At 38.7% G+C, this 27,574-nt stretch overlaps 1 protein-coding gene across 1 annotated transcript; it reads right to left on the reverse strand.

The window, feature by feature from the left end:
* Positions 1-25,864, reverse strand: NUCB2 (nucleobindin 2). The gene is made up of 13 exons (XM_027462168.3): positions 25,651-25,864; positions 19,506-19,649; positions 17,964-18,071; positions 16,549-16,675; positions 13,751-13,854; positions 12,817-13,002; positions 12,074-12,164; positions 10,470-10,528; positions 8,827-8,919; positions 7,732-7,821; positions 7,019-7,189; positions 5,728-5,809; positions 1-3,830 (listed from the first exon to the last, which is right to left on the reverse strand). The coding sequence occupies exons 2-13, from the start codon at positions 19,647-19,649 to the stop codon at positions 3,718-3,720; spliced, it is 1,368 nt and encodes a 455-aa protein (XP_027317969.1). The 5' UTR covers positions 25,651-25,864; the 3' UTR covers positions 1-3,717.
* Between the last annotated feature and the right edge of the window lie 1,710 nt (positions 25,865-27,574).

The following is a 27,574-nucleotide window of genomic DNA, read 5'->3' on the forward strand; positions in this document are numbered from 1 at the left end:
TCACTGCGCTGAGTTTCAGTTTAATCCAGTTAAAAACTAATCAATACAAAGTATTGAGTGGGGCTTTTTTCTACATATATTGCACTGAAAAATATGAATTTGTACACCACTGACTAAATCTTACCCCTTCATCCTCCTAGTGAAATCCCAGCCAAGTACAAAACCAACTCTTTGCATCTTTGTCTTGGAACTGGTGCCTGTATGAAGTTACATTCAGTTTTCTTCTAATCACCTCCTAAATGAAAAGTAGAGTACAGGTGAAAGCGCTGGTGCCCAAGGTATTCCAGTCCCTTGTTTCCGTGATTATAGCTTTCTATTTCCTGACTTCACTGTATTTTTTTTTTTTAACTTGAAACAGCTCCTGAGAAATCAGTACCATGGCAGAAACATGTTTTAAGTGAATAATACAACACTTTTAGTCTCTTTCATAAAAGAGAGAACCTAATTAAAAGAAGAAATCATCATTGAAAACAAGACATTTTAAAAAGCATCAAATCAGTTAAACATTTCGTGTGTAGGTGTGACTTTAACACACTGCATAACCTCTATGGCAGATGTTCCTTACAGTGAGATAACTCTTAGTTAAACTGTATTTCAGAATGAATCCACAAAACCAGTTTGACTGTATTGTGCTCAACCAGAGACACATTTTAGCTTGGGCCTGAAGAATGATGTCCTTCCTTCACACAGGAGGACTAGATAGGCAGTATCAGGTCAAGGTTGGCTGCTGATAGAGCAGACCTGGTGGACCATCTTCTGAGAGGATGTCCACTCAGTTCTCGCTATCTATGCAGACCTGTGGAAGAGGTAACAATGCATATGAAACTCTGAATTGGGCAAACAAACATGAAGCTGTAATTTGGGCTCTCATCTCAAAACCATCTAGGCAGCAAAATTAAAGTCTATTCAGTTAGGAGTTAAGTCACGTAAGTGCTATTGAGGACTAAGGCGTTGACTTCCACATAATTTTAGGGCAAATAGTTGGACTAGAACTTTGATTATTGTTAGAGATGAATCCAATCAAGAATTCTGAAGTTTAAAAAATGGACTGCTTCTACTTCTAAAAAAAAAAAAAAAACAAGGAGAAAGACTACATGTTTTGTTAAAATGCAAGCCTATTACTAAAATTAACACTGACAAGAACATTTAGGTACCAGACAGCAGTTGAAGGAAAGCTGAGCATTGCTTTGTGCTGAATGCACCTCTGTGGTTAGTTGAAATGTAAAACCAGAAACTCACTAACTCATGAAATGACAAATGAAAGCTCTGGCTTCTCGTAAGCAGCTGCTTCAATCCCCACCAACACAACACTGCAGCAAGCAGAAGATGAGTTCAGCACCAATGTTACAATGGTTCTGGGCAAAGCTCTCTGGATGTTTCAAAATAAACAGGGTAAGGGGAATATAATGCTCTTCTCCTATATCAGGGAGAGTCAAGTTTTTAATGATAGAAATGTAACAGATACTATGCTGAAATTGAAGCCTGAGCTGTGGCAAGCACTTAAGAGCATATACTGCATCACATATAGCCGCCTTCATTTATGAGGCAGTTGTAACATGAAGGAATAATTTGTATGGTAGAAATGGTCTCAGATCAAAGTTCTTAGTCCTTCATTCTCTACAAACGTCTGTGGCTGTATCACTCTTCCTTTGTGAACTTCCATGTGGGACAGGAAGAAAAAATTCCCTTCACCTTTTCCATGATGTTTGAGTAACTCACCCTTTTTTCCTTCCTTGCGCTGCTCCTAACTGTCGGGCTACAACCCCAAAGCCAGGGCCCTGCACTGAGAAGCGCTGTTACTCTGGCTATAGCTGTAACTATATCTGGGCCTCTTAGCAAACAGATAAAGTTGTTGAAAGGTATTTCAGTCTCCTGGCAAAGACATAATTAAACTGGTATTAGAATTACATGGAAGTAACAAACTGTGGAGATAGTGTTTTGTTTGTTTTTTAAACTAAATTAAAATGTGAACTATTTGCAAATAGAACAGCAGCAAAAAAAAAGTTAAAATCTAATTGCTTGAGTGGTATAAATAAAGGAAATGTGACATAGCAATTAAGATGAAACAGATAAAGAAACCTAATCTATTCTAGCAGTGAGTTCTATTACATTGTGTGAAAATCATGAATGTGCTCAATCCTGATGGAAGTATTAAATGTGTATGGAACATGACTAGCCTCTATCAGTCACAACTCTTTAGTGAAAAACTTCTCAAATGACAATACAAAATGTTAGTAATTGCTGCCCATCTCTTTTGAGTTTGCTTAAAATGTTTGAGTCTTATTCTGAAAGGAACATCTCTTCATAGTTTTCATAACACAGGCTTGGCCTCCGCTTCTTTGCTCAAAACCCCAATGATCTCTTTGACTGACGCTTGCTGTTAACAGGAAGGGAATTCAAAGGACGCTTGCTTAAGTGTGTGTACATGAGTTCAAAGCCAGCGTTATACAATCAGAACAATTCATGTTTAAAAAAAGACAGGGTTTATACCTTAGGGTAGTCTCAATAGATGACAATCGCATAGTTTTTCAACATTATAGTAAAACCCCCAGGTAAATCAACTTTTACAGTGGTTTTGTAGTGGCATAATGTTTTTTTGTTGTTTTTGTTTTTGTTTTTTTTGTTGGTTTTTGAAAAATTCTGGCTTACAATATGAGGGAGCTATCCTGGTTAAATACCAAAATCATACAATCTAGTAGCACCCTTGGTTCAGGACGTTTCATAAACTTATATCAGCTAACTGCTTAAAGACTAATAAGCGTTAATAGACTCTTACCAAGTCAAAAACTCATGTCTGAGAAGAGCTTTTTGAAGCATATGGTTCATTCTGAAAAAATCTGGTATTATCATAGGAGGTAGGATAATCTGCACAGAAGAAGACAGTGAGTCGTCTTCTGTTTTGCACAATATTTCCATCAACATAAAAAGCTTATGTAATAGCATGCAAAATTTTGAGATCAGCTGGCACCTGATGAAAGAAACAGGGACAAAAGCACTGTCCCGAGAGCCAGTTCAGTATACAACTGCCACACAGAATTAATCTTAACAAGGACGGTTCAGACCAATACACCCGAAGTTGAGTATTTCTTTTGAAGGCTTACAGTGAAATTTTCAGGCTTCTGTAAACATGAAAAATATTCAGTATTCCATGCATTTTTGTGGTGGTTGGATTTTAGAAAGTGCAAGTTTTCTAAAGGTTAGGCGTAAGTTTGATTTTTATTTGGTCTCAAGAAAGTAGTTGGTAGTACTGGAAATGGTAGACCTTCACCTATGGTCTCTGTTTCTCCCTACTTTGCTTCTCAGCATTTCCGGAAGGAGTTTCTACATAAAACAAGACTTAGCTTGATATTCAGCCCAATTCCTGTTTCTTCTCTGAAAAGATTCTGATTTGTGTCTAAACACACAATGGCAGATATCTCCGTTTTTAAGAGAAGAGTGCAACAGCTCTCTTGGTCACAAAAACCTTTAAAATTGTTTCCTCCTCCATTATATCCTCTGAAGGATCCCATTGTTGCCTTTCTCACTGATGGATCAGGAAGAAAATTAGTTTAATTTATGATTCAAGTCTGATTGATATTTAACCTATAATATTCTTAATGACTTTATAATCTGGGGAAAAAAATGGAGTTTGTTTCACTGATTATTTTTCCCCTCCCTCCCTACCTTTTACCCTCCCCCCAAAATAATAAAGATGCTATAAAGTTGAGGCACGAGTGGTTAAGGGTGAACTTGATCAGTTCTAGCAGCTGGTTCTTGAACATGTCCTGGTGGTAAAGGCTGATCATCTCCTGCAGGATGTTTTGGTGCATCTCCAACTTTGTGCTCCCCAGCTGTAAAACAAGAATAAAACTACTTACAACTCTTCAATTAAACTGGCCCCATATGTTGAAAGTATCAAAGAAAATGTTTCTAGTATTGTAACAATCAAATAAAACCTTATTTTTTGTTTGTAAATGGAAGCCAGAATTTTGTATGTGACTTAAAGCAAAATCAGATTGAGATTACACAATAGACTGCAAAATTACAATATTCAGTTTACTCTTAAATAGGTAGTTGTTTCTATTTTCTGTAAAGTGCTTATATTTGCATAACGCTTCAGCTTTTGGGAGATTAAATTGTTATTTCTAAAACATTACATGTTTATGAAACCTTTATTCCCAACGTTGGAAGCTTGGGAAAATATATAAATGACTTGTTCCTATATTTTACCCATCACGACACTGACAATCCTTACAATTTTCACCTTTTGCCCACCTTGGAATAAGGCTAACTTTCATAGTTTGGATTTCCTTAATTCAGTGAATGTGTACTGACTAGTTCTGGCTAAAGCAATGAAAGCTTAGGATACCTAACTAAATGTCTCTGCAAAAAGTTTTTACATAAAATAATACAGGTATTAAGAACAGTATCTGTTACAATACTGCCCTTTTTTTAAGCTTTATCACTATAGGAAGTCCCTGGGCATCTGCTATTACACAGTGAAATGTTAATGAAAGGGAGGCAAGGGGATGAGAGGCTCTCATAACTAAGGGTCATAAATTGAAATTAGCCACAGGCAGCTTTGAAACAAATCAAGATAAAATGGAATTGGTACTCAAACTCAATTATTTCTTGCTCTGCTCACAAAACTGTGTAACTTAGGGGTAGAATTTCAGGGTATTCAGCCAAGTGAGCTGTAATCACTGAATGTAGCATTTAAGGTTTTAAGTCTCACTGTTGGCCCTGCAGGACCAGTTAAGACCATCCAGTATTCAAAAGGCTGTCTGGATATAACCCAAAGCCTTATGTTTGAGATGACTATTAATTCCTTGAGCTGTACTTACAATATTAACATATGAACACGGAAGCCAAAAAGATGTTATTTTCAACCTTTCTCAAGGGGGAGGAAAAAGTTAGGATGCATACGAAAGCAGAGGATAAGAAGTGTTAAAATATACCTGACCACTTCTTTAGTCATCCATGATTGTATGCAACGATTTATGACTTTATCATCCTCTATAGGTGTTGAAGTAATTGGTTGCTCATGCTATCTAAAACTTGTCGTGTCATATTGTGCCCAACTGCAGCTAAATTGACCACAGAAGACAGACACATTGAAAGCATTTAAATGCTTTTTTTTTTTCCCTGCAGGCTTAGCCTGGGATTGCAATTCTGGATTACAATCTCAAATTTCAAGAGCTAGCAGAAGAGCAGGCAGCTTTCATCTGGCTGCCTAACTAGATAGCCATGAAATGATAGCTGCATCAACATCAGTTCTTGTGTAAACATCCAAGATCAACAGCAGGGTTGTACAATAACAGTGGAACTTAAATCACTGTAACTTCACATTCTTGCATGCTGTAATATACTTGATTTGAGTGGCATACACGAGGCGAACTACCTTTAGCACACCTATTTCTGCACTGGTAATGCAGCTATGGGATATCAGACAGACCTGGTCATTTTCGTGTCCCTATTCTACTCTGCACACTCAAATCTGAGCCTAAAAATAACATTATCTAGGATAACTAACAGGCAAAACACTCCAGTGAACTGCAATCCTTCCTCTCTGTCCATTTTATGCTGTTAATTAAAACTTCTGTAAAGCAGTTTCCCCCTTAAAGACAGTTTAATGAATCTCCCAATGCAGATCATTAAAACTCAGTATATTGAGTTTCAACAGAAAATATATTAATGACTCATATTGGAGATCTTAAATTTTGTGTGTCTGCATAGAAAGATACATACGGGGCTGGAACTTCAGTTCTCCAGCTGGTCCTGCAGGTGGATTGCCTTGCTGTAGTTTCTTTTGTTCCATCTGCTTTACAACCTGGTGAAAAAATACAAAACAAAGTTAAAAACTTCACTCTGACATCATTTTCTCTGATGTGACATAAGTGATTTACACTTCAGAGAAATATGCACAGTCGTCATGTAAAATCTTGGTTAATGGGCAAACTACTGAGGTGCGACACTTGCACTGTTTCACAGAAGGGTTTGGATTAGAAGGGATCTTAAAGATCATCTAATTCCAACCCCTCTGCCATGGGCAGGGATGCCTTCCCATTGACCAGGCTGCTCAAAGCACCATCTAGCCTGGCCTTAAACACAGGAATGGGGTACCCACAGCTTCTCTGGGTAACCTGCTTAAGTGCCCCACTGTCCTTGTATTAAAGAATTTCTTTGCAACATCTCATCTAAATCTACCCTTTTTTTCAGTTTAAAACCATTACTCCTCATCCTATCACTACATGCCCTGACATAGAGTCCCTTTCCTGCTTTCTTGTAGGCCCCCTTTAGGTACTGGAAGGCTACACTGAGGTCTCCCTGGAGCCTTCTCTTCTCCAGGCTGAACAATCCCAACTCCCTCAGCCTATCTTCATAGGAGAAGCACTCCAGCCCTTTGATTACCTTTGTGGCTCTCTGCTGCACTTGTTCTAATATATCCCTGTCCTTCTTGTGCTGGGGGCCTCAGAGCTGGATGCAGTACTATAGGTGGGGTCTCACAAGAGCAGCTGAGGGGGAGAATCTCCTCCCTTGCCCTGCTGCCAGTGTTGCTTTTGATGCAGCCCAGGATGTGGTTGGCTTCCTGGGCTGCAAGCACACATTGCTGGCTCATGTCAAGCTTCTCCTCAACCAATGCCCCCAGGTCCTCCTCCTCAGGGCTGTTCTCAGTCCATTCTCTGCTCACAAAGTACTTGTGCTTTGGATTGCCCCAGCCCAGATCCAGGACCTTGCACCTGGCCTTGCTGAACTTCATGAGGCTTGGCACAGGTCTACCTCTCAAGCCTGTCAAGGTCCCCCTGGATAGCATCCTTTCCTTCCTGCCTGAGCAAGTGACTGTTTACTTTTACAGTTTGCTATAATCTGAAATAATAGACTATGATGTGCTGCAGTACCAGTGTTATTTAGAACTCAGATGAGATTCATATGAGAAATCAATGTAGAGGATGCTCCAGAGCTGGGGATTGTCATTACCTGTTACAGTGTCCGTATAAGTATAAAGAAAAGGGAAAAAAAACTGTTCTCCTAAGTGTACCTGCTGAAGCTCTTGTTTCTGAGCCTGAAGCTGGTCATGTTGCCTCTGTAGCTCTTCCTTCTGTTTCTGAAGATCTTCTGCCTTCTTTCTAAGTTCATCTTCCTGCTGAGAAATGTGACTTTCAAATTCCTTCAGCTCATCCTCAGTGAAAAGCTGCTGTTGATCTAGTGTCTGCAAGAAAATACAAACATGAATACCTAGGCAGGAATGCACATCTATTTTGATTACATTATCACTGAAATTATTAGCTGAATCGTATAACTTACTGGATGTCACTAAATGACAATGCAAAGGGTTAGTATGCTTACTCAAACAGTAAAAATTGTTATTTCTCAGCTATTTTCCTCACACAACTCTACGACATATTTAGAGTTAGGAGAAAAAGATCATCTTGCTTCCAGCTGAGCTCTAATCCTCCCTCAGAATTGATTCATATCTTAAATGCCCATTTAACGTTTGAAAAAGCAAGTAGAAAATTTTTTAGACTCCACGAGGTGGCGTAAGACTTCCTCTTTGTATGTGGACCACAAAGATTACATCTGCATTAAATTAGTGTGTTACATTTTGTACATTACATTTTGCTAAGGCAAAACCACACACACATACTAAAACAAGACTGAAAAAAGGCAAAGGTCACAGACGTGCCATTTGGTTTCCTGGTTAGAGTGATGGTAATAATGCAGCATGTTGCACTTGGAACACATTCTCATTACCTCCCAACTATCTGGCTCCAAGAATTCTTTCTTCTCTGTAGCTCGCAGGAACTCTTCCAAAGTCACTAGTCGGTCCTTGTTGATGTCAACCTATTAGAAGAAGAAAAGTCATGCTCAACCTAAAGGATGAGTTTTGCTGGAGACAACGTCTAAAATCATTATGTAAATATCTTCACATTTAAAATCATTATGTAAATACCTTCAAGTACAACCATTTTATTTTTAAACTGTCCAATATTCAAATGAATGCCTACAACAACTTCTAAAAACTTTCCTCACACTCACACGTGGTTTAAAAAAATGGAAATAAGACTTTCTTATTTTACTTCAAAATTGATTGGAAATATATGTGTGGTTGTAGCCCCAGCACTAATAGCAGGATGTCTGACTTTTTTGAGAAAATGGTTTGTAGTTTTCTGGTAATAATTTTTTGATTCTGAGTCAGAGTAATCTCCACTGTTGGACAGGATAAAAACAAAAATGTCAGAAACCTTTAAGGGTAAGGGAGGAAATTACTCCCTTCACAAATAATAGGAGTCCAGGCTTGCTCCATTCCTCAGCCTTAAGGAATATAGTTGAATAGAGAAAAATACAAGTGGAAAAAACGGTAGATCAAAACATCCTTTTCCCTTTCCTCTGTTTCCTGAGCTTTAAAAAGAGAGAGAACCAACACTGGTATTCACTGCCATAAGTAATGCTTTTAGCGCTCTGGCTTCTGAAGGGATGAAGGCCAGCCATGTGAAAGAAGATATTGCTTTACTTGTTCTTCCCACAAAATCTTACCCTATTGCTAGGTGTAAGAGCATGTTTAGAGTGTTTGCTGTTTGAGAAAATTCACAAGGAATTTCTATTCTAATTTATCTGCAATGATGGAAGCTACAGCACAGTTTTTCCTCTGGAACTTCTTAAATAAAAATAAATCTAATCTGCAAGCATTTACATCAACATCTAGACATAGGACTTGAGAACTGTAGCTTTGTGAATCCTAGCAACAATAGTTTCATGTCCTTGCACTGTACTTAGACAACCTGTTACATCAGGAGTTCTATTCAGTGTAGCAGGAAAATATCAGATCTATTAAGTGTTAGTTCATACCTCATTCATAACGTGTTCTCTCATTCTCAGCCTCTCTTCTTCCATTTCAACCATGTCATCCTCTTCATTTTTCGGGTCATAAACTTTTTCTAGCTGAAATTCAAATGTATCAAATATTACTTTGGAGAAAGGGCTGCTCATTCAAATCACTGAGCATGTTTGGAACAGTAGTATGAAACACTGCTGAAAACATGAGTTCACTATTTTCCAAGTGTCTCTATAGGTATAAATCTCTTTTATGATAGTATTTAAGCAACAAGTAAGCCTGTCGTTATTGCTAAGGATTAAGTTTTCAGTGAATTCATGTGGTCTGTTGTAATTCAGTGCTTCAGACATCACGGTAAAATTGACCTCAGTATGCACAGACATCCTATATTTGACTCAAAGCAGGCAGAGTTTAGAGAACAGGGCAGAGAAGCTTTTTTTTTAATTGGAGAATGCCACTCACACTGTAAGCATTCAGGATATCACAAGACATATTGAGTGCCTAGCTTAATGGTCCATTTTAATTTGTGCACGCTGTCCTTCTGGTGAGTTCATGCTTATTTGCTTCTACTTATTTCTTATCTTTCCTAGCCCTAAGTAGTAAGTCCCCAGACTACTTATTTTTAAATTACAACACTGTAAAATGCTGGGGCATACCGGTCAAAAAGACTGCCATATAGTAGTATTGAAAAGTATTATGGAAGCGTACTATTAGAAATCTGTATCTTCAAATTTCACGTCTTCTACAATTTAGAGTAGGTTGAATTTATCACCTCGTATATACAGTGTATAGTATATTTACTCCCTGATTTGTGAAATCTAGAAAAAAATCTTTAGTTAGTTGCAGCTATAATGATGGATCTCTGAATGGGAAGCTGTGTTTTTTTTTTTGTCCTGCCATAACATGACAGAACCTACTGAAAAAATTAAGCCAAGGACCTTTTTTCACACAATGTTCCTTCAGGTCTCATCACTGTAGAATCTCAGTACATTGCTGCTACTCTGGGAGGCAAAGTACCATTAATACTTGTATTTTTACAGAGAAGGAACCAAGGCCTAAAGATGCTAACAGCTTGCCTACTTTATTAGGTGTCCATGTGCTCCAAACTAGCTAGACAGAAGTGAGGTGAAATCCCTGTATCCACTTCTGTAGTGCACAAGAGTCCTTCACTGGATGTATACATCTGATGAGGCAAATGAATTCATTTCAACTTTGTCAAAAATTTCAGCTTAAGTATTTAAGCGTGTGACCCTCTTTCTCTCTATAGGCTTATGACTAGCACTGAGCATGCACAGCTACTCAGCTTCAGAACCTCTACCAGGCTACAACTAGCCAAAGCACATGTGTAGTTCAGCACTGCAAACTGTACAGGTACAGCTGTTCTGCAGATTAATTACGAAATCTCATAACTAACAAGCTTGTAGCAGAGGAATACATGAGCAATACATCTCTGGTGTCAGAGTCCTATCTTTGAACTACTTTATTTTCCCTGCTCATATGTTTTTACAGTTGTGTAGAAACACGTAGGGTTCATACATTTCAACCTGAGTATTCTAATTCGTAGTCCAACGGCCCTATATGTACTTGGGGAAAATACAGACATTCTTGCAAGCGTTTTTTGAAACAAGTAAAGTTCCTGTACTTTTTTTTTTTTTACCTCTTTAGTAAACAGGGCTTCTAATTCTTGCTCATCCAGGAAGCCATCATTATTGACATCTAAAATAAGAAGTGTTGAAAATACAAACTGAGTATGTACAGAAAGTAATATATCTAATAGTTCTCTATGGATTTGAATATGTATCACCATATACATCCTATATAGATTAAAAATCACATTTAACAAGGTGCTGTTTTCGTATGTCAGTTTTTCTCTTCAGGTTTTTATCAGACACTGGCGGAACTGTATTGCTGGTTTTGGATACCTGTTAACCATTGGTTAAATACTGGCACATTCTCCCTAGTTGTTAGATTAGCAAACTGAAATAGGTCACAACAGGACTGCAACCAGTGTAATTGCCAGAAAATATTGCGGAGAACAACTTGTCCCAATTTTACAACTACAATGGTAAACAGATCCAGGAATAACATAAGTCAGTAGATAAACACTGTTAACAAGAAGGAGGACTCTCCAAAAACCAACAAAATGTTGTGCAAAATTTATATAAAGGTGCAGTGCTTAAGAAAAGATCACTAAAGTTTGTTTTGATGAACAATCCAAGAGGAGAATACTTGGCAACAATCCACCTTGTATGCTATGTTCTACTCTGAATAGCTATATTGTTACTGCTATCTGAAATTGAAAGGGAATGTCTATTTCAAGTAAGTGCTATTATGCAATATTTTTGTTTAATTGCTTCAAAGTTTTTGATACACTCAGCTTTAAGGCAAAAGGTTATTTTACCTACTGCTGTTTTATTAAGACTTGCATAAAATAGCAAAATTTTTCAAAAAACTACATTTCAAGATCTTTCTAGAAAGAAGGAATAAGGTTGAATATCTAAATATAATAAATATATAAATAAAAGAAGATAAAAGGTTAGACTCAAGCTAGACCATTCCTTCAATTGATTTCTCATTGGCATTAGTCAAATTCTTTGTACTGTTCAACCCTTCAGAGTCCAGTGCCAGGCAGGTTCTGCTTAAGGATACTTTATTATGAAGCATTTAACAAGGTCAGAATATAAGGTTACAATTTATACAATCGTATTTAAAACAAAACGCCTATTGAGATGCATACTTTTCCCTCCTATCATTTCATTGTTCTAATAGCAGACTGCTCAGAAACGCAGAGCAAGTATCAGGGAACATTTGGAGTTGTGCTTTTTAGGGAGGTCTTGAAACTACTTAAGAGGTTTGGCGCTTCTATAACCATTCCAAAGATAAGGGGTGTCTGGCACTCATCTGCTGAGGTGTTGAGAAAGCAGGTTTTCCCAAACACACCTCTGAAGACTTATTCCTAGAGCACAGCATGTGAATGTTTTAGTTATTGAGAGATCTGTGAATACCCAGAATTCCCTGAGCAATTACTTCTGGTTATTTGCTCTCTGCTTTTATGAGTACTTCAAGATTTCATTTTCAGCATTTAGACCCCACAGTAAACTTTCACACAATAACATAGCTATCTTCTCTATACATTTTGGATTCATTCAAATTGCTTGAGTTTTAAGACTTCTTATAATAATACAAACATGCCGGATAAATATCTTCAGCAGAATATAACAGCGACAACATTTGCTAATTAAATTAAACTAAACCTCTTACCATGTAATTTGAAGAATGTTTTGGGGTCGAATTCATTAGGATCTAGTCCATCTGCTTCTTCCCATACCTCTTTCAGTTGATCTTTGCTTCCCTGTAGATTGGTTACAAAGAAAACTATTCAAAAGATGATTAAGTGTAATTTTACTGCCTTAGCTTTGCAATACAGTTTCTCTGAAAGGCTCTTTTTTTTTCCCTGACTAGTCATGGTCCAAATAGAATTAATGGAACTTACTTCAATTTCCTTTTACACAAGTCACATACTTCCTTTAGACAGAAAGGCCCAGGGAAGTGGCAAGAAAGTGCATATTCTGGGGAAAGGAATGCTTGTATAATTAGCTATGGCCACACTGACTTATCTGCAAGCAACAGCTCAAGGGGGCTCAATCGGTTTGCCATTTCTAGAGAAAATGATGCTCTGAGTTAGTTCCTTGCAGGCCAAGTATATCATGAAGGCATTCCTACTGTTTCGAATACCCTTCTTGCCTCTTCCTTGTACATTTTAGTTTCTTTGTAAATAATAATTCTGCCAGCAAAGACTACCTATATAGGGAAAAAAAAGCAAGTACATATAGTGGGTTTTGTAATGTTCTCGGTGCTCTTCCCAAACTCTGCTCCCACATCAATAAGAAAAAAATCCTGCGAATAAAGAGGATTTTTCCTGTTACCTGCTTCCTGTTATTAGCTTTTTCTTACTGGAAAGGAAAGCTTCCTTACAAATATTTAAGGACAGACTGTAGCCTTACAGGATGGTGAACTTTAGGGTGATCTCCATGTTTTTTTTTCATCTCTTCAAATTTGGATTCTTCTCGCTGCCTCTTTTCTTCATCCAGTGTTTTTAAATACTCTCTCCTCTCGTGTTCTTTCATCATCTCATATTTCTTGAATTCTTCATGGCGGGTTTTATCATAATTCTCCAGGTCACTTGTAGCCTAAAAATATAGATATGTACACATGATTACGCCACATAATTACATTAACACATTATATAAGATTATGTAAAAACCCTGCATTGTTCAGGTCTGGGGACACAGCTGGTAATATTGCCATTTCCCTTTTAAACACAAGGTAGACCAGTCTGTGGTCCCCTTTCACACAACAGTGAAACATAAACATCTCTCTTCACTCCCTCTATTACTTTCACAGCATTTAATTTGCAAAGGTTCAATTGCTTAGACAACTTTTGCATCAAGGTATCCTTTCTCAATTAATAATAAATTAACTCAAGTTAAGTATGTGCTAATTAAGTACAGCTTCAAGTAGTATCATTAAGTCCTTGTTTACTGCAGCATAACAACATTCATAGCTTCCCCTAGAACTTAACGAGAACAGTGCCTCCATTAATAATGGGAGTTACTCTGCAGTAGTTTATTAAAGATTAAATCAACAAAGCCATTTATATAGAGAGAAAGGAGTGAGGGGAGAACTTCCAACAAGTACTTGTATGGGATTTAGAGTTGCACTACTTTCAGATAGGTCAAGGTATTAAAGGATGCAAAATTTAGGCTCTTTCTAGTGTAATGTACGCTGACAATAGTTTTCAAGTGTGCAATGGAGACAACTGACTTTTCTCTGAAACTGAAAACTGCATATCACCTTTACCAACAAAAAAAGTAGTACAGAAGAAAAAACACAATACCAATAAAAAACAGCCCAGAGTAGGTTATGTCTAGCACTTACGGCTTTGATCAGCATATCTAAGTCTTTAGGTTCAAATGTGTCAGGATTCTGATGGTTCAGGTGCTCAAATTGTTTAAGGAGAGCCTGATGGTCTATGCCAGTGTCTGAAAGAACAAGGTACAAATGTAAAACATTAAAATAAGGTTGAAAGCAAACAAGATCAGGAAGTTAAATACATTCACAAAGGAGCTTGTGCTTTGTAAGTACCTCAAGCTCCTTGAGGACTGAATTTTTTCATTATAAAAGTGTGGCTGCTACCAAGGTTTTTAACTGGTAAAGCTAGATAATAGTGTTATCTTAAACAGTGTATATTTTGATATGTTCTGGGCAACAATGTTGGCAAGCTTTTCCCAGATGTCTTAGTAAAGAATATTTGTTTTTTAAAAAAATGGAAAATATCATTTTGAACTTGTTATCCCTTGGTAAACTGTTTCTCTCACACTCAGTGCTGTATTTGTATTATCATAAAACAGTACACACTGTCTGGGGCATATTTCAAACATCATTCCTCCCTGGTGAGATCATATTTTTTTCTGAAATATATGCAACTTAGCCTGTTTATGAAACACTTTCTGGAAGTGTAATTTTAAGCTTTTTTTTTTTTTATTAAAAAAAAGCCCCAAAACCTGTTTTCCTTCATTCCTTATAAAGACAGAGAAACAACTCATTCTGTTTGACAGCATTTCCTTGCCACAGTACTGTAATATCTAAGAGTTGTCCTTGAATAAAGTCACCCAACCCCTAACATTCTTGCATCCTGTACTGGTCAGTTCAGCAAATTCTTGGTGCAAATGTTTCAAAATACATCTGGATCAAGACACAACATAGACAGGGCATATGTTCAAGTCTTGTGATTATTTTTTTTTTTTAAACCTAATCCATCTGAGAAGAAAGTTTTTTGTATTTTAACAGATAGAAGGCTAAGATATTACACGGTATTACATGGAGAAGATTTTTGCATAGGTGTGTAGATACAGCTGTATTTTATAAATAATCTGAGCATACAGTTATGCATGATGTGAAGTAGTCACATCATGTATACCTGTAGTTATAACTATAGTTATAACAGTAGTAGGGCCCACTACAAACTTCATGAAATATTTTCCCATTTTTGTTCTTTCACATTAGTAGTCATCTGAATATTTTGAACTGGTATAATCTGTTCTTGTTCTTTCTAAATGTAAGCTCTGTGACGGCAACAGAATGTATTTATATGCTTGATCTGCTGTAGGAAAGAACTATTTTTCAAAGCATGCTCTGTTAGTTACTCTTGATTTATGGAAATAGGGCTAGAACTACTTAGTTGATTAAATCACTAAAAAAATAAAGTATACAGTTACTACCAATATAACTAGGTATCATGAGCTGCTGTCAACTAGCTCACCGTGTCAACATGATGTTGCTGGACTACTTGCTTGCAATAGGAGCACGAGACCAAGCTCTCAGCAGCTAAAAGACCTCCTGAGAATGACAAAGCATGGGGGCTGACAGGTACGTGAGGCAATGCACTGACTCCTGTGGAGGTCTGGTCTGCACTGTCTAGCTACTGGTGGACTGCACTCTCTGCACTAGAACTTCCAGGAAGAGAAAACAAAGAACACAAAGGTTATCCTGAAGCTCTCGAGTAACTCTGTATCATTATTCATTAATTGTACTACAGCTGCACCAAAAAAAAAAAAACACTGGAAAGGTAGTAGTATTCTAAAAATACCTTCTTTCCCAAATTAATCACTTTTTTCCTGACATCCCCATAGACACAAATTTGTATACACATACTTTTTTGGCCTATTTACCATCTCTAAATTTGACTCAATGGAATTAGCCTAGAAGACAGATCCTTTTTCTTACAGTAGTTTAGATTGACACATTACCTATTCCATTCAGTGGGAGATCCCTTCCTCCTACTTGACAGCATTTTTTATGAGCAAGAAAATAATCTGCACAGACAAATTAAGTCCTATTTATTCAAGCTTCATTGTGAAAAAGTTTTGGATACAAGATCATGCAATCCATTATGATCTTTATTTAAGGACAACCAATTATCTTCAAAAAGTAATACCCAATAAGAATCTTAGATTTAGTTCTAGATGAAAACTTTAAAATTCTTCAGCAATGAAAACAGATAGCGCCATTTCCCAAACAAACATATACCAATCAGATTCTTGAGAAACCTGTATACTTTATTCTTTAAAAAGACATTGCATATGTTCAATCAATTTCATTAGCAAGTTAAAAAATATGTATTTTTTCAACCCAAATGTTCTTCTTTCATCCAAAACCTTAAAAAAGTCCTCAAAAACAAGAAAAATCATCTTCTGAATTTAAATGTTTAATGTCTGTTATAAACCTGTAATATAGTTCTTATTGGTGGAAAAAGGATTTTAAAAGAGAAAATGAAAACTTAACATTAACTGACTACAAAAAAAAATCATTTTCCACCTTGCAAAAACATTAAACATTCTGTCTTGTATTCTGAAACAGCCTAGTTAGTATATGTTGCTAGTTCTCAGTGAGTGATCTATAAATTGATGTGCTATAAAAGACTGAGAAAGGATTAGAAGTATCTGAAAAATCCACTGCCAAAATAAAGTTGTTATTTATTTAAATAGATGGCTTTTTTCTCCAGTTTCCTATCAAGATATATATTTACTGTCCCTTGGCCTGGTCAGAAAGGACACTCTTACTTTCAGATTATGTTTGTTATGTTGTCAACAAAGAAAGCATAGCTGTTACATTTTGGACACCTGTCCAATGCAACCTCATCTGTTAACCCACCTAGTTAAAATTTGTATTCTTACCTTGAACAGAATCCATTTTAGCTTTAATTAACATTCTTAATCTTGCCACCTCTTGTCGTTTCAGTTCATCCAGCCGTGTTCTCACATGGTGGCTCACTAAGTCAAGTTCTCTGCTTAGTTTTCCACTCTGTCAAAAAAAAAAAGTTATCAGTTATCGTTAAAACTAGAAGTAGCCTTCACAATTCCCATTAATCAGCAAGACAGCAGACTACTGTCAGTCTTTGCCAGTACTGTAGCCCATGCTATTAGAATCTCAAGTTCTTTTCAAAGAGCATATTCAATTTTTTTAAGCTTATAGTTGTAGAAACAGAGAATCCCAGAAGCTTTCTGAGAAGAGAATTTATAAACATTTTGCTCCCCTGAAGAGCAGAAGTGTGACCTTTCAGCAACTTGATGAGGTATTGCTGCTGCAGTGACAAATTGCTTGATCAAATGTTCTCAAATTGGTTCAAAAGGGCTGTGAGATAAACACACAATGCTGTATTCTCCATACATTTTATAACAGCTGAAAGACTTGGGAGATGATACAAGCGCAATGACAGCTGCCAGCATGTACTGCAAGAATATTTATCAGTCTCTGGAAATGGTTAGTAACCTTCAAGAGCTGCACTAGATGTAACACAGAAGAAAGAAGAGTCAAGAACTGCCAACGGCACCATGAGAAATTAAAAGAAATGCAGAAAGCAGTCCTCTCTGTCTGTCACTTCAGACTATGTCCCACCTGTCCCTTGCAGAATTTCTAGCTCAGAAATGGGAAAGTAGAACAACCACCACCTAGAGCTAGAAATTGAAACCCGTAAGACAAAAATGAACTGGAGTTTTGGAGATAGTGCTATTTGAATTGGCACAGAAGAAAGGACAGCAGTGGAGAATGCCAGAAGTCTGTTATTCTGGAATTTACACACAATGACTTTACCTCTAGTACAACTCTTCAACTTCCCCAGACTTCAAAATCAGACTTTCTTTTAATTCTTTTCCACAGTGTATCACTAATCAACATGACAATATCTTAATCTCAGAAGGCATATAAATCCCTGTCTGAATTAGTGTTCCAAATTGCTCAGCAGGAAAAAGCAAGTGATAGTTAGGCTTGCAGAGGTAAATGAACATACATCCTGGATGGAGTCTGAAACTGGATTTTTAGTGGATAGGCAGAAGGCAGAAACCATGCATTCAAGTCTAGATTTCATTTTATACTACGGAATATTCTTGAAGGAATAGAACACCTGCTGTCTCTTTACTAAAGGAAAAGCTCTAGCAAGAGCTGAATATCTCGGTAAATGGAAAAATGAGAGGAAATTTAAGCTCACAAAAACTAAGAGGAGTATGAAGGAAAAAGCAAAGAAAGATTACATCTGTCTTGCACAGTTCATGATTACGGATTTAATTAGACTCACTTAACATTATGTACCTACCTTTATTTCTTCTATGTCAGCAGTCTGGAGTTTTTCCCTGAAATGCTTATCTGTTTCCAAGACATCTATTACTTGCCTGAGATATTCATCATAATAAAGCCCTGTATCCTTCAAAAAAGAAGGTTACAGTTAGAAAAGAAAGAATACGCTACCAAGTATCTTACTTCATTCAAATACAATTATTAAACTAAACTCCAATTCTCAGCTACACAGGGATTAAGCTGTCCTAAATATCTTTCACTTTTCTGATCTGCATCGTTGCCCTATAGCAACTTACTCTTATGATTCATTTGTCAGTAACTGATGACAGAGGAGGAAGATATTTAACAATCCATGTCATATGCAAGCATCTGTCATGTTAATATAGCATTGTTTTCTTTTTTTTAAACAGTGCAATTAATTCATTACATGATTTCAAGAGCAGTTCAGAATAGTGCCTATTCTTTTCCCTCAGATGCAAAAGAAAATAGAGACTATTTGCTGCATTTCCTAGAAATCTTTTTAGAAAGACAGCCACCCCCAGTCTGCCAGAATCAACGACGAGAAGTTATACTTGGCTTTAATCAGCGTATCTGTCAAAAAGTAAGCAGATATTATGTCTGGGAAACATTTAACGTTAGTATGAGATTACTGAACCTGCACAGCTGAGGGCAGATGAACCAGAACTACAACCAGGACTTAACCTATTAGGTAAACTTTACACTAGGTCAGTTTATCTTCCTGTGGCATGCGCTCTCTTTATGCATTTTCCTGTGATGCTGTGGTACAAAAAAAAAAAACCACTCTCAGTAAGGGTAATCCAGTGGAAATAGAACTGCTAGACTCAATAATTTCATTTTGGAAAAAAAATCTGCTTCAACAAGAGTTTATTTGGCTTTCAGGGAACAACGGTATTGTTCAGTTATTAAAAGCTGAAACCGGAGATTTGTTTCTTGGAAAAACAAAAAAAAAAAAAAAAACTGCAAGTACATTACTGTAGTACATTGCGAAGTACTTTAGCAAGTACAAGATCTCCAATGTGTTTTCATTGAAGACGCTTGTAGCACTTACAAACACAGTATGTCTGTTGTTGAAAAAACTTCATACTTGCAAAAGCTAACTGTGTTCCCCTGATCAAACATTTTCCTGTTCTATTTGAAGCACTGAACTGGAAACATTGAATGGAATTTCCTAAGCCACCACTTTGAAAGAAGTCTCTGTGGAAAAATAAGCAGCGCTTCCTGTTGTAAACTGGGGAATTCATTCACTTTGCTACCTCACCTTTAGCAGCTCACAGAAAATAACTAAGAAAAGAGAACAAATTTAAATGGAGCCCCGCTACAGCAGATGGTAGACTGTTTGAAAATATCAGCTAATATTCATTTCTTTCCTGCATATAGCTCCAGTAAAAAACATCTAAATTTCAAGACAGAGGGCTGCTATAACCAGATTACTAACAATTAGTACAAACAACTTCAGAGGTTGGACTCGATGATCTTGAGGTCTCTTCCAACTTAGAAATTCTGTGATTCTGTGAACTTAGATTAATTTCATTATACTTACTGGATTTTCTATCTTCTCTCCTTCTACATGGCCTTCTCCTTTGACTTTTGTCTTATCTATGTCTATAGGCACAGCTTCCAAAGCCACTAAGAGACATGACATCAGCAGAATACATTGCTGGGGCAGGAGAGATAGCCTCTTCATCTGAAACGAGACCAAGTCACAAAAATAACATAAGTGATGTTATCATACTGTGCTGATTAGAATTCTTTGACATTCCTACATAGATACCTATAATAACATACTTCTCACGTGTTCTACTGCTCTCAGGGAACACTGGAACTCAAAGAATTAGATAGTGTTAATTGTTGATATGCTTTATTCATAAAAGTAGTATATGAAAGAAGAAAAAAATAAAAGGGAAAAATAGAGATAATATTCTCTCTTTTATTGGAGACTAGGCAATAGTTGAAGGTAAAAATACACCTACTTATCCAGCTTTTGTTTTATAGGCTTGAGAATGACAAGGATTCTCTGAAGCTCTTTTATTAATCATATCCTCAGCAAAAAGAATGTGAATGGATTCTGTTCAGTTATAGCACATACCGGTTGCTTTCAATTTAAAAAAACAACATCTGATCACTACCAGATGGGATGGCAGGATCTAGTGTTGCTGCCCCATTGAGTGTATTGGATTCAATGTCAGCGCTTGTCAGCTCCCCACTGGAAACTCAGATCAACTTGGCTTAGGTCGTTCCTAGGGACTTCTAGGGACATGTGAATTGTCGAGATGGGGATCAGCAGTTCAAGATGAGAGGAGTACACAAGTTCTGAGGAATTCTTCCCCTTGCTGCTCAAGAAAACTGATATGTAACGTGTTCAAATGGAACTGAAACTAAGGAATAAGCAAATATGTTGTTCTGCCAACCCTCATATGAGGGATCAGTAACCCCTAACAGAGATTTAGGATAGGCAACTGGAACTGTATCATCTTAAACTACAGTAGTCACAGAGCTTATAGAACAACAGCACTAATCAGACTGAATGCCACTGGATCTGCTGGCTTTCAGTGGGATTCATGCTTACAGGCAATTTGGGTTTCTTTGAAAATACCAGTCGTTGTAACTTCATGCTGTTATATGTAATTGGAGAGACTGGATGGTACCACAAATTGTTTTTGACATCTATTTGATGTGAGACACTGCTCTGGAAAAAAAGGCTATCTACTGCCCATCCAGCAATTTTGTTTCAGGTTGTACACCGGATGTTTGTATTGTGGCCACGTTGATACAACAGGCAAAAATAAATAAATAAAAATCTACAAGTACCATAAAAAATTAAGAGCAGAGAAGACAAAGTGGATAAACAAAAACATCTCCATCATCACAGCTGACTTTACAGACTACTTTGCCTAACACAGGCTTTCCAGTAGCACTTTGAGGAACCCACCTGTTTATACAGCCTGTGCTATAATGAGTACATTGGAAATACATTTATTAAAATAAAAAATTACCTAGTGAAGACAGAGTTACTGTATTTAGGTATCTTATAGTCCAAGACTATAAAAAAAAGTATCAAAACTTACCTCTATAAAAGCAGGTGACTAACACAAGTCAACCTTTAGACCGTCACAGTGACAGTCCAAACTGACTCACTGAACACGTTACTCTGACACGTACTAGTAAAGAGAAACCAGGCCCCTTGCAAAGTCAGCTGCAGGAGAAAACTGAGCATGATTCTCAAACTCAGCAACTAGAGAGAAGTGATGAGAGGCAGGATGAGAGAAAAATGGGACTCTGTTTTTTGTTCCCCGAAGTACTTTGTTATTAAGAGTTCATCCAAGGCCCAGCCTGTTATCAACTACCTTCAGCAGTTCCTGACTCTTGATAAACCCATTCCAAGGTGCCCATCCCTTTCCCGGCATTTTAGAGTAGATCTACTGATGACTGATGCTGACTCAAAGATGGGGTTTCCCCTGCAAGGACCAGGAGCCAACAAGTCAACAGCCAATCACAGTGCGCAGAAGGGGAGCGATGTCAATTTGGGCACTGCCATCAGCAGTACTTAAAGCACAGCAAAGATCTTCCTGCCCGGCCATGGTGGCCTTGCTCTGGCCTATCGTTACTGCTACTCTTCCTACTGCTATTTCACAGTTTAAGAGAAATTTAAATTTTACCAGCTGACTTTAATAATTCAATGGTTACTATCTTAAAGATAAACGGACAGAGCTATTGTTATGATTTGCATTTGGAAATTAAGTGATTCTAGTAAAAGACACATAGCCCACCAATATTAAAAGGCAGCAAAACTCTAGTCTGCTTGCATCACAAACAAGAAAACTCATCTTTCCAAATTAACTAAATTCTAAAATGATAAAGACATAAACAAATATTTATACTTGTAACACACAGAGAGAACTAACAATAAATGTAGTGCTCCAGAACTGACAAATACTGTAGTTTATAAACAAAGCCAGTATTTGGGAAGAAAACCAAGTAAAAACTTCTCTGAGTAGGAAGCGTTCAAAAAAAAAACAAAAAACAACTCTCTCTTAGTGAGAACTAAAAGAATGAGGTAATGAGCAGGAAAAAGAGCCACCAATGTACTTGTCTGAACAAAAAAATCCAATTGGAAAAGACAAGGAGTAGGATGTCTGCCAGCAACCTTGATCTCCCACTAAATTCAATCACAAATTCCTATCAACTCCAGTGGAAAAGAATCGGACATTTGGATCATTAACAGCTATTAGCTTTGAAAGAGAAGTACAAAATGCAGCTTCTAAAGCTTTACATGCTACTTCCAGCCACATTAACGCAAGCAGCAAAGCATGGCATTAGCACACCTATTTTACACAGCTGTTGGGTGATTATAATACATCTACTTTTTTACAAAATTTACTTTTCATTCACCTAACAACTCTTGCCCAGGAAACAGCATAGTTCTGGTACTGATATCTCCGTTGCTTTCCTGGCAAAGCAACAAATATGTTTTAAGAAGTTATGCCCACAGTCTGAAATAGGCAAACACAGTGATAGCAGTGTACAGTGCCTGTATATCTAGAAACTCAGCAGATAAGAAGCAGATGATAAGCACCGTAAATGTTACATTGCATGTTTGCACTTGCCACACCAGCGTGTACCATGATGGGTAGTGTAATCATAAATCCAGACCTGCAGAAAAAGCCTACCTATTCACAAAATCTGCTGCACGCCTGCTGTATCTGATATGGAAGTAATTAAACTTGGGTGAGAAATGGCGCATACATAAAAGATGATTGCAATATTCTCTACAGTCACAGCTATTCTATGGCTTCCTATTTTAATACTGGATTGTTGGAAATGTCAACAATCCTCATAGGAAGTGCTGCTTTAAAAAAAAAAAAAAGAAAGATACAATAACCCATTGATCCAATCCACTAATCCTCGTGTTTTTAAGAATGTTCTGAACTCAGTACTAGAATATTATTATATTACAAATATATCTGAAGGAGACAAAGCGCTCCTAGCAGTTTCAGCTAGCTGTCACCTCTGAGTGATATACCTGCATATCATTTAAGTACATAAAGACAGGGGAGTCCTTCCTTCTCACCATGCTTACTTAAATTCTTTTCTTTTGACTCTTGCATTTATTTTTCTCACTTCTAAATGAAGTTTTCCTGCTTCATCCTTTTTACATTTAGAAGTTGGGTGATAGAACAGCTTCTTTTTTCAGCTTCTCAGAAAAGACAGCATGCCTCAGCTGTGTGTAGTACAACATTTGCTGATAGAACCTTTTTTTTTTAAGAAAAAAAAAAAATGCTAAAAATACTGTTCGGCTGTTTTATTAAATGAGTCACTGAAATGCTGGGAGATCCTATGTAGTAACACAAAATATGAATGTTCAAGTGAGAAAGAACCACATACTGTTTTCAATGGAACTAGAGTTTTCTCTCCAGAAATAAGGATGGCACAGAAGCAAAACATATACAGACTGCTCCTACACATGCTTAGCTCTGTCAGAAGCAAAGCCTGAGAAGACAACTGTTTTTAATTCTAGTGGCAATATATTTAAAAACCTGTGTGCACGCAAATACACATGCATATTTATATAACACCCATCTCCAAGAAGCTAACATCATTGTTTTAGAAAACTAAATATCAGTGTCTATAAAGACACGTTACAAACTGAAGAATACCGAGTGTTAGTCTTGTTTTTAAAACTTGGTTGATTTTATCAATCCTTTACGTAAAGTTGTCCCAGAAAAAAAGATTTCTGAAACTAACATGCAAGCATAAACTTGTATTGAATTCAGTACATATCAGATAAAAATTCTTATCAGCTTAAAAGGCATATTTGAAATCGAGAAACAGTATAAAACGTAGCTTCCCATACTACAACTACATACATGGAACAAATACGACAGCAAACCTGGAATCTCACAAATTCATTTTGGATAAGTGCAAGCAACAATTTTGTCACTGCTGGCATAAAAACCAACCTCATTTCAAACATGCTACCACCTGCAACAGAAAGATTGCTTGTAAAAGTCTGCTTTTACTCTAACTTCAAAAGTTATTTCAGTTATTCTATGTGATCACCCACTAGTACACATTTTGCTCTAGTCAGCAAGAGATGACCATGCTAGAGTAAGCCTTGATTGCATCAGGACCTCAATAGCCTTTTTCTCCCCTTTGGTAAGAGAACAGAATATGGCTAACAGGATCAAATTTACATCTAATAGTACGGAGCCAGATTTAAAAATGTTTGGGCACTTAATGATAATTGCCTAATGAGATTTATTTCCATAACCTAATTCATGTTGATTTCTACACTTTTAGAAGCACAAGTGTACAAAAACATCTCACTCATATTATAAAGAACATAAAGCACAAGAAATGGAATCACAAAAATAGACTACACATTGCCTGAATTACCTATGAGGAAGACAAATATTTACAACTGTTCTAATAGGATGCAATTTCTTTCATTCTTCCAACTGCCAAACCATGCCTACTGCAGAACAAGAACTGTCCTTGTTGAAATTAACGTGAATTTTGCCTGTAATTTGCTTTGATTTGGCTTAAGTAGCTGGCAGTGGTTTCAGCTACAGATAAGCATAACCCCATCTGGAAGGCTTGTGTCCGGTACGCATCTTACAGGAGCTTCACAGAGATCTCTTCTGCTCACTGAGCAAACGAAAGGATGAGAGCACAATAATTTACTAGGAAAGCACCACTGTTGCAAAGGCGTTCAGATCAAGGCAACACTGATACAGGCTTTCAAGTTAACAGTATGGGATGTTATCTCTCCTTCTTAAAGCACGTTTGTTTAGTCAGTATATCACTATAAGCACGGGTCAATATTTTCACACCTCTGACATTTGAGTCGGTATTATAACATTTTACATTTTTTCTTACCTCAGAGAGCTACCGCTTTCCCTTTCATGATTACAGGTTAAGTTATGTACACATCACTTGGAGGCAGCTTTTGAAATAAAACTTTTAAGTACGCTTAAAATGTGTACTTAAGTACACTTTAAGTATGCTTAAAATACAAGCTTATGTTCAGCACCACTGCCACACAGCCAAATTATGGAAACTTTTTCTGGCTCTTATTCAAAAGCAAATCTTTTTGTTGTTGTTGCAGAGTTTCTGTTTCCTCAGTGAGCTTTTCTGAACACACCACAATAACCACCTGCCGCCCTGTGTTCCAGCATTAAGCCACATGCAAGTTTACATCGGCTGCCTACGCCAGATGCCTGCTCATCTAACAGCTGATGAAGTTTTAAGCAGACCAGCGGCCGGTATTAGTTTGAAACTCTGCGCTACCTCCCGTTTCAACGCCAATTAACCCGGTTAGAGGCCAACGAGACTCACGCTGCTCCCAGCTGCAGCACCCTGCGGCCCGACAGCCCCACAACAAGCCCCAGGCCGAGCTCGCCGCCGGGGGGCCGCGATGCTGAGCACGGGTCCCCCCCTCCCTGCCCGGGGGCCGTTTCAGGAGGCCGGGGGAAGGCGCCCTCCGCCTCACGCGGCCTGGCGGAGCCGAGGGGAACCGAGGGGAACCGAGGGCCCCTCAGCGGCCCCACCAGGAGCCCCCGGCACAGCCTGAGGGGAGGCGCGGCCGTTGAGCCGTTGGGCACGGCCGTTACCTGTGGCCGTTACCCGCGGCCCCTGACAGGAGCTGCCCCGCGCCGAGGCCCCCGCCCGCCCCCACCCCCCGGTACCTTGCAGGTGGCCGGCTGCTTCCGTGGTGATCAGGGGGGATCCCGGGAGGCTCCTCAGGGGCTGCGGGGCGCGGCGAGGCCCGGCACGGCGCGATACGGCGCGACAGAGCGCGATAGAGCGCGACACCGCCAGGCCCGGCACGGCGCGACACGGCGCGGGGTGGCGGCCCGACCGGCCCCGTTGCCATGGGCACAGGTCCCGCCCCCTCGGCGCGCGGTGATTGGCTGCGCCCGACCCCAGCCCGGCCGTCGCGGAGGGCTCCGATTGGACAACGCGATCCGGAGGGAGGGGGGGTGGGAGGGGGAGCAGGAACGTGGCGGCCGGCGCGAGGCGGGGCGGGTGGCGGGAGGCGGGAACGCGGGGGGGGGGGGGAGGGGGCGGGGCTGATGGCTGCCTCAGGCAGCGCGGGGTGCGCAGCCCCTTCGTGTTTTTTTTTTTTTTAATAATTTCTCACAGCATTTCACAGAAATGAGGAAAAATAAACTGTGTAGGGATTCGAGGAGTTCACGAGTGGTTCTTGGTAGCCGCTGGGTTACGCGTGTGGGAGGGGAGCGGGCTGCTCGCGCCTTGCCCCTCTGCCCAGGCAGCACTTACTGCTCCATGCTATGAAGTTAGGTTTTCCCACAACGTTTTCCACTTCAGAAACGGTTTTGTGGTTAGTTAATGTCCTTCAGTAGCTTGCAGAGCGTTGGTGTGGCACCTGGAAGCCCTGGACTCGACTGTGCATGAGGTCATGGGAGCGGTTCAGTAATCACAAATAATCACAAGCAACTTACTGTAAAAATGTAAGCAGCCTTTTTTGATGGCACAGCTGAAACAAGCGCACGATGACGCTTAAAAGTCCAGTTGAAAACGTGCCAAAAATCTGTGCAAAAAGAACCCGCAAGCTTGCTGCTCCGTGGTCTGTCTGGGAATACCTCAGTGCTGCAGGAGGAGAGCTTTGATTTCTTGCTTTCTTGCTTAAATATATATAAATATACACACGCACACAAAGGTCAAAGGTGCCGACTCCGTGGCAGAGGCCCAGTGTCGTCACCTGCGTGCTGTGGGGAGCGTTTGTGTTACGTGTTCTGGTGCCCTGCCATGGTGTCCCTGAGTGACATGGAGCTGCTGAGGACGCAGTCGTCCTTGCCTCGTGCAGCTTGGCTGAGTGTTACAGCACAGCTAGGCTCCTATCACTACTGACTTTATCAATATGGGATATGCCGTGCCTGAATGCAGGAAAATGCATCTTGGTGTATTCTTTGAGATTAAAATACATTCCTTCGCTTTGATGCAGTGACTAAGTTTGTTCTGTTATGCTTTCCTGCTTTGTGTCTATTTAGTTTCTTCCTCTGTTACAATTTACAAGATGTCAATGCCTTTAAGATCAATTCTACTTTTTCTGGCTTTTGCTTTTTAACCTTTTCTCTTTTTATTTAATTCCTTTGGGTTTGTGGGTGGGGGGATTTTGGGGTCTGTTTAGATCTGAGCTCCCCTGGGGTTGGCTACATATCATCTAAAGCTGTTTGATTGCTGTTTTAGGTGGTTTAAGAAATAGCCTTTGGGTGTTTAACCGTTACTTCAGTTTAAGCAGTCAGGAAGCTGCAAGGTCTGAAAACCACTTAGGATTTCGGTGTTGCAAGGGAAGTAGTTGATTTAATCTGAAATTGAGAAACTCTGTTCTTTGCGCTGGACATAGCATGGCAGAGCAGGACTGTCTTTGGCTATCAGTTTGTTGTGTTTTCCAGTATGGTAGTAAAAATAGGGAGAATTTGAAGAGGACTTCTGTACACAAGAATGCCCTCGATACTTTTTTGGTGTTATTCTTTTATTATCTTGTGGAAGGTTATTGATACTACGACTCCCACCGGTAGAGCATTAGGTAGTGAGATGTCTCTGATGCAGGAGTCCTAACTTCTGCATCCTGAGCCTTGCTCTGCT

This window comes from Anas platyrhynchos, chromosome 5 (assembly GCF_047663525.1).
Source record: "Anas platyrhynchos isolate ZD024472 breed Pekin duck chromosome 5, IASCAAS_PekinDuck_T2T, whole genome shotgun sequence".
In the NCBI taxonomy this organism is placed as follows: Eukaryota; Metazoa; Chordata; class Aves; order Anseriformes; family Anatidae; genus Anas; species Anas platyrhynchos.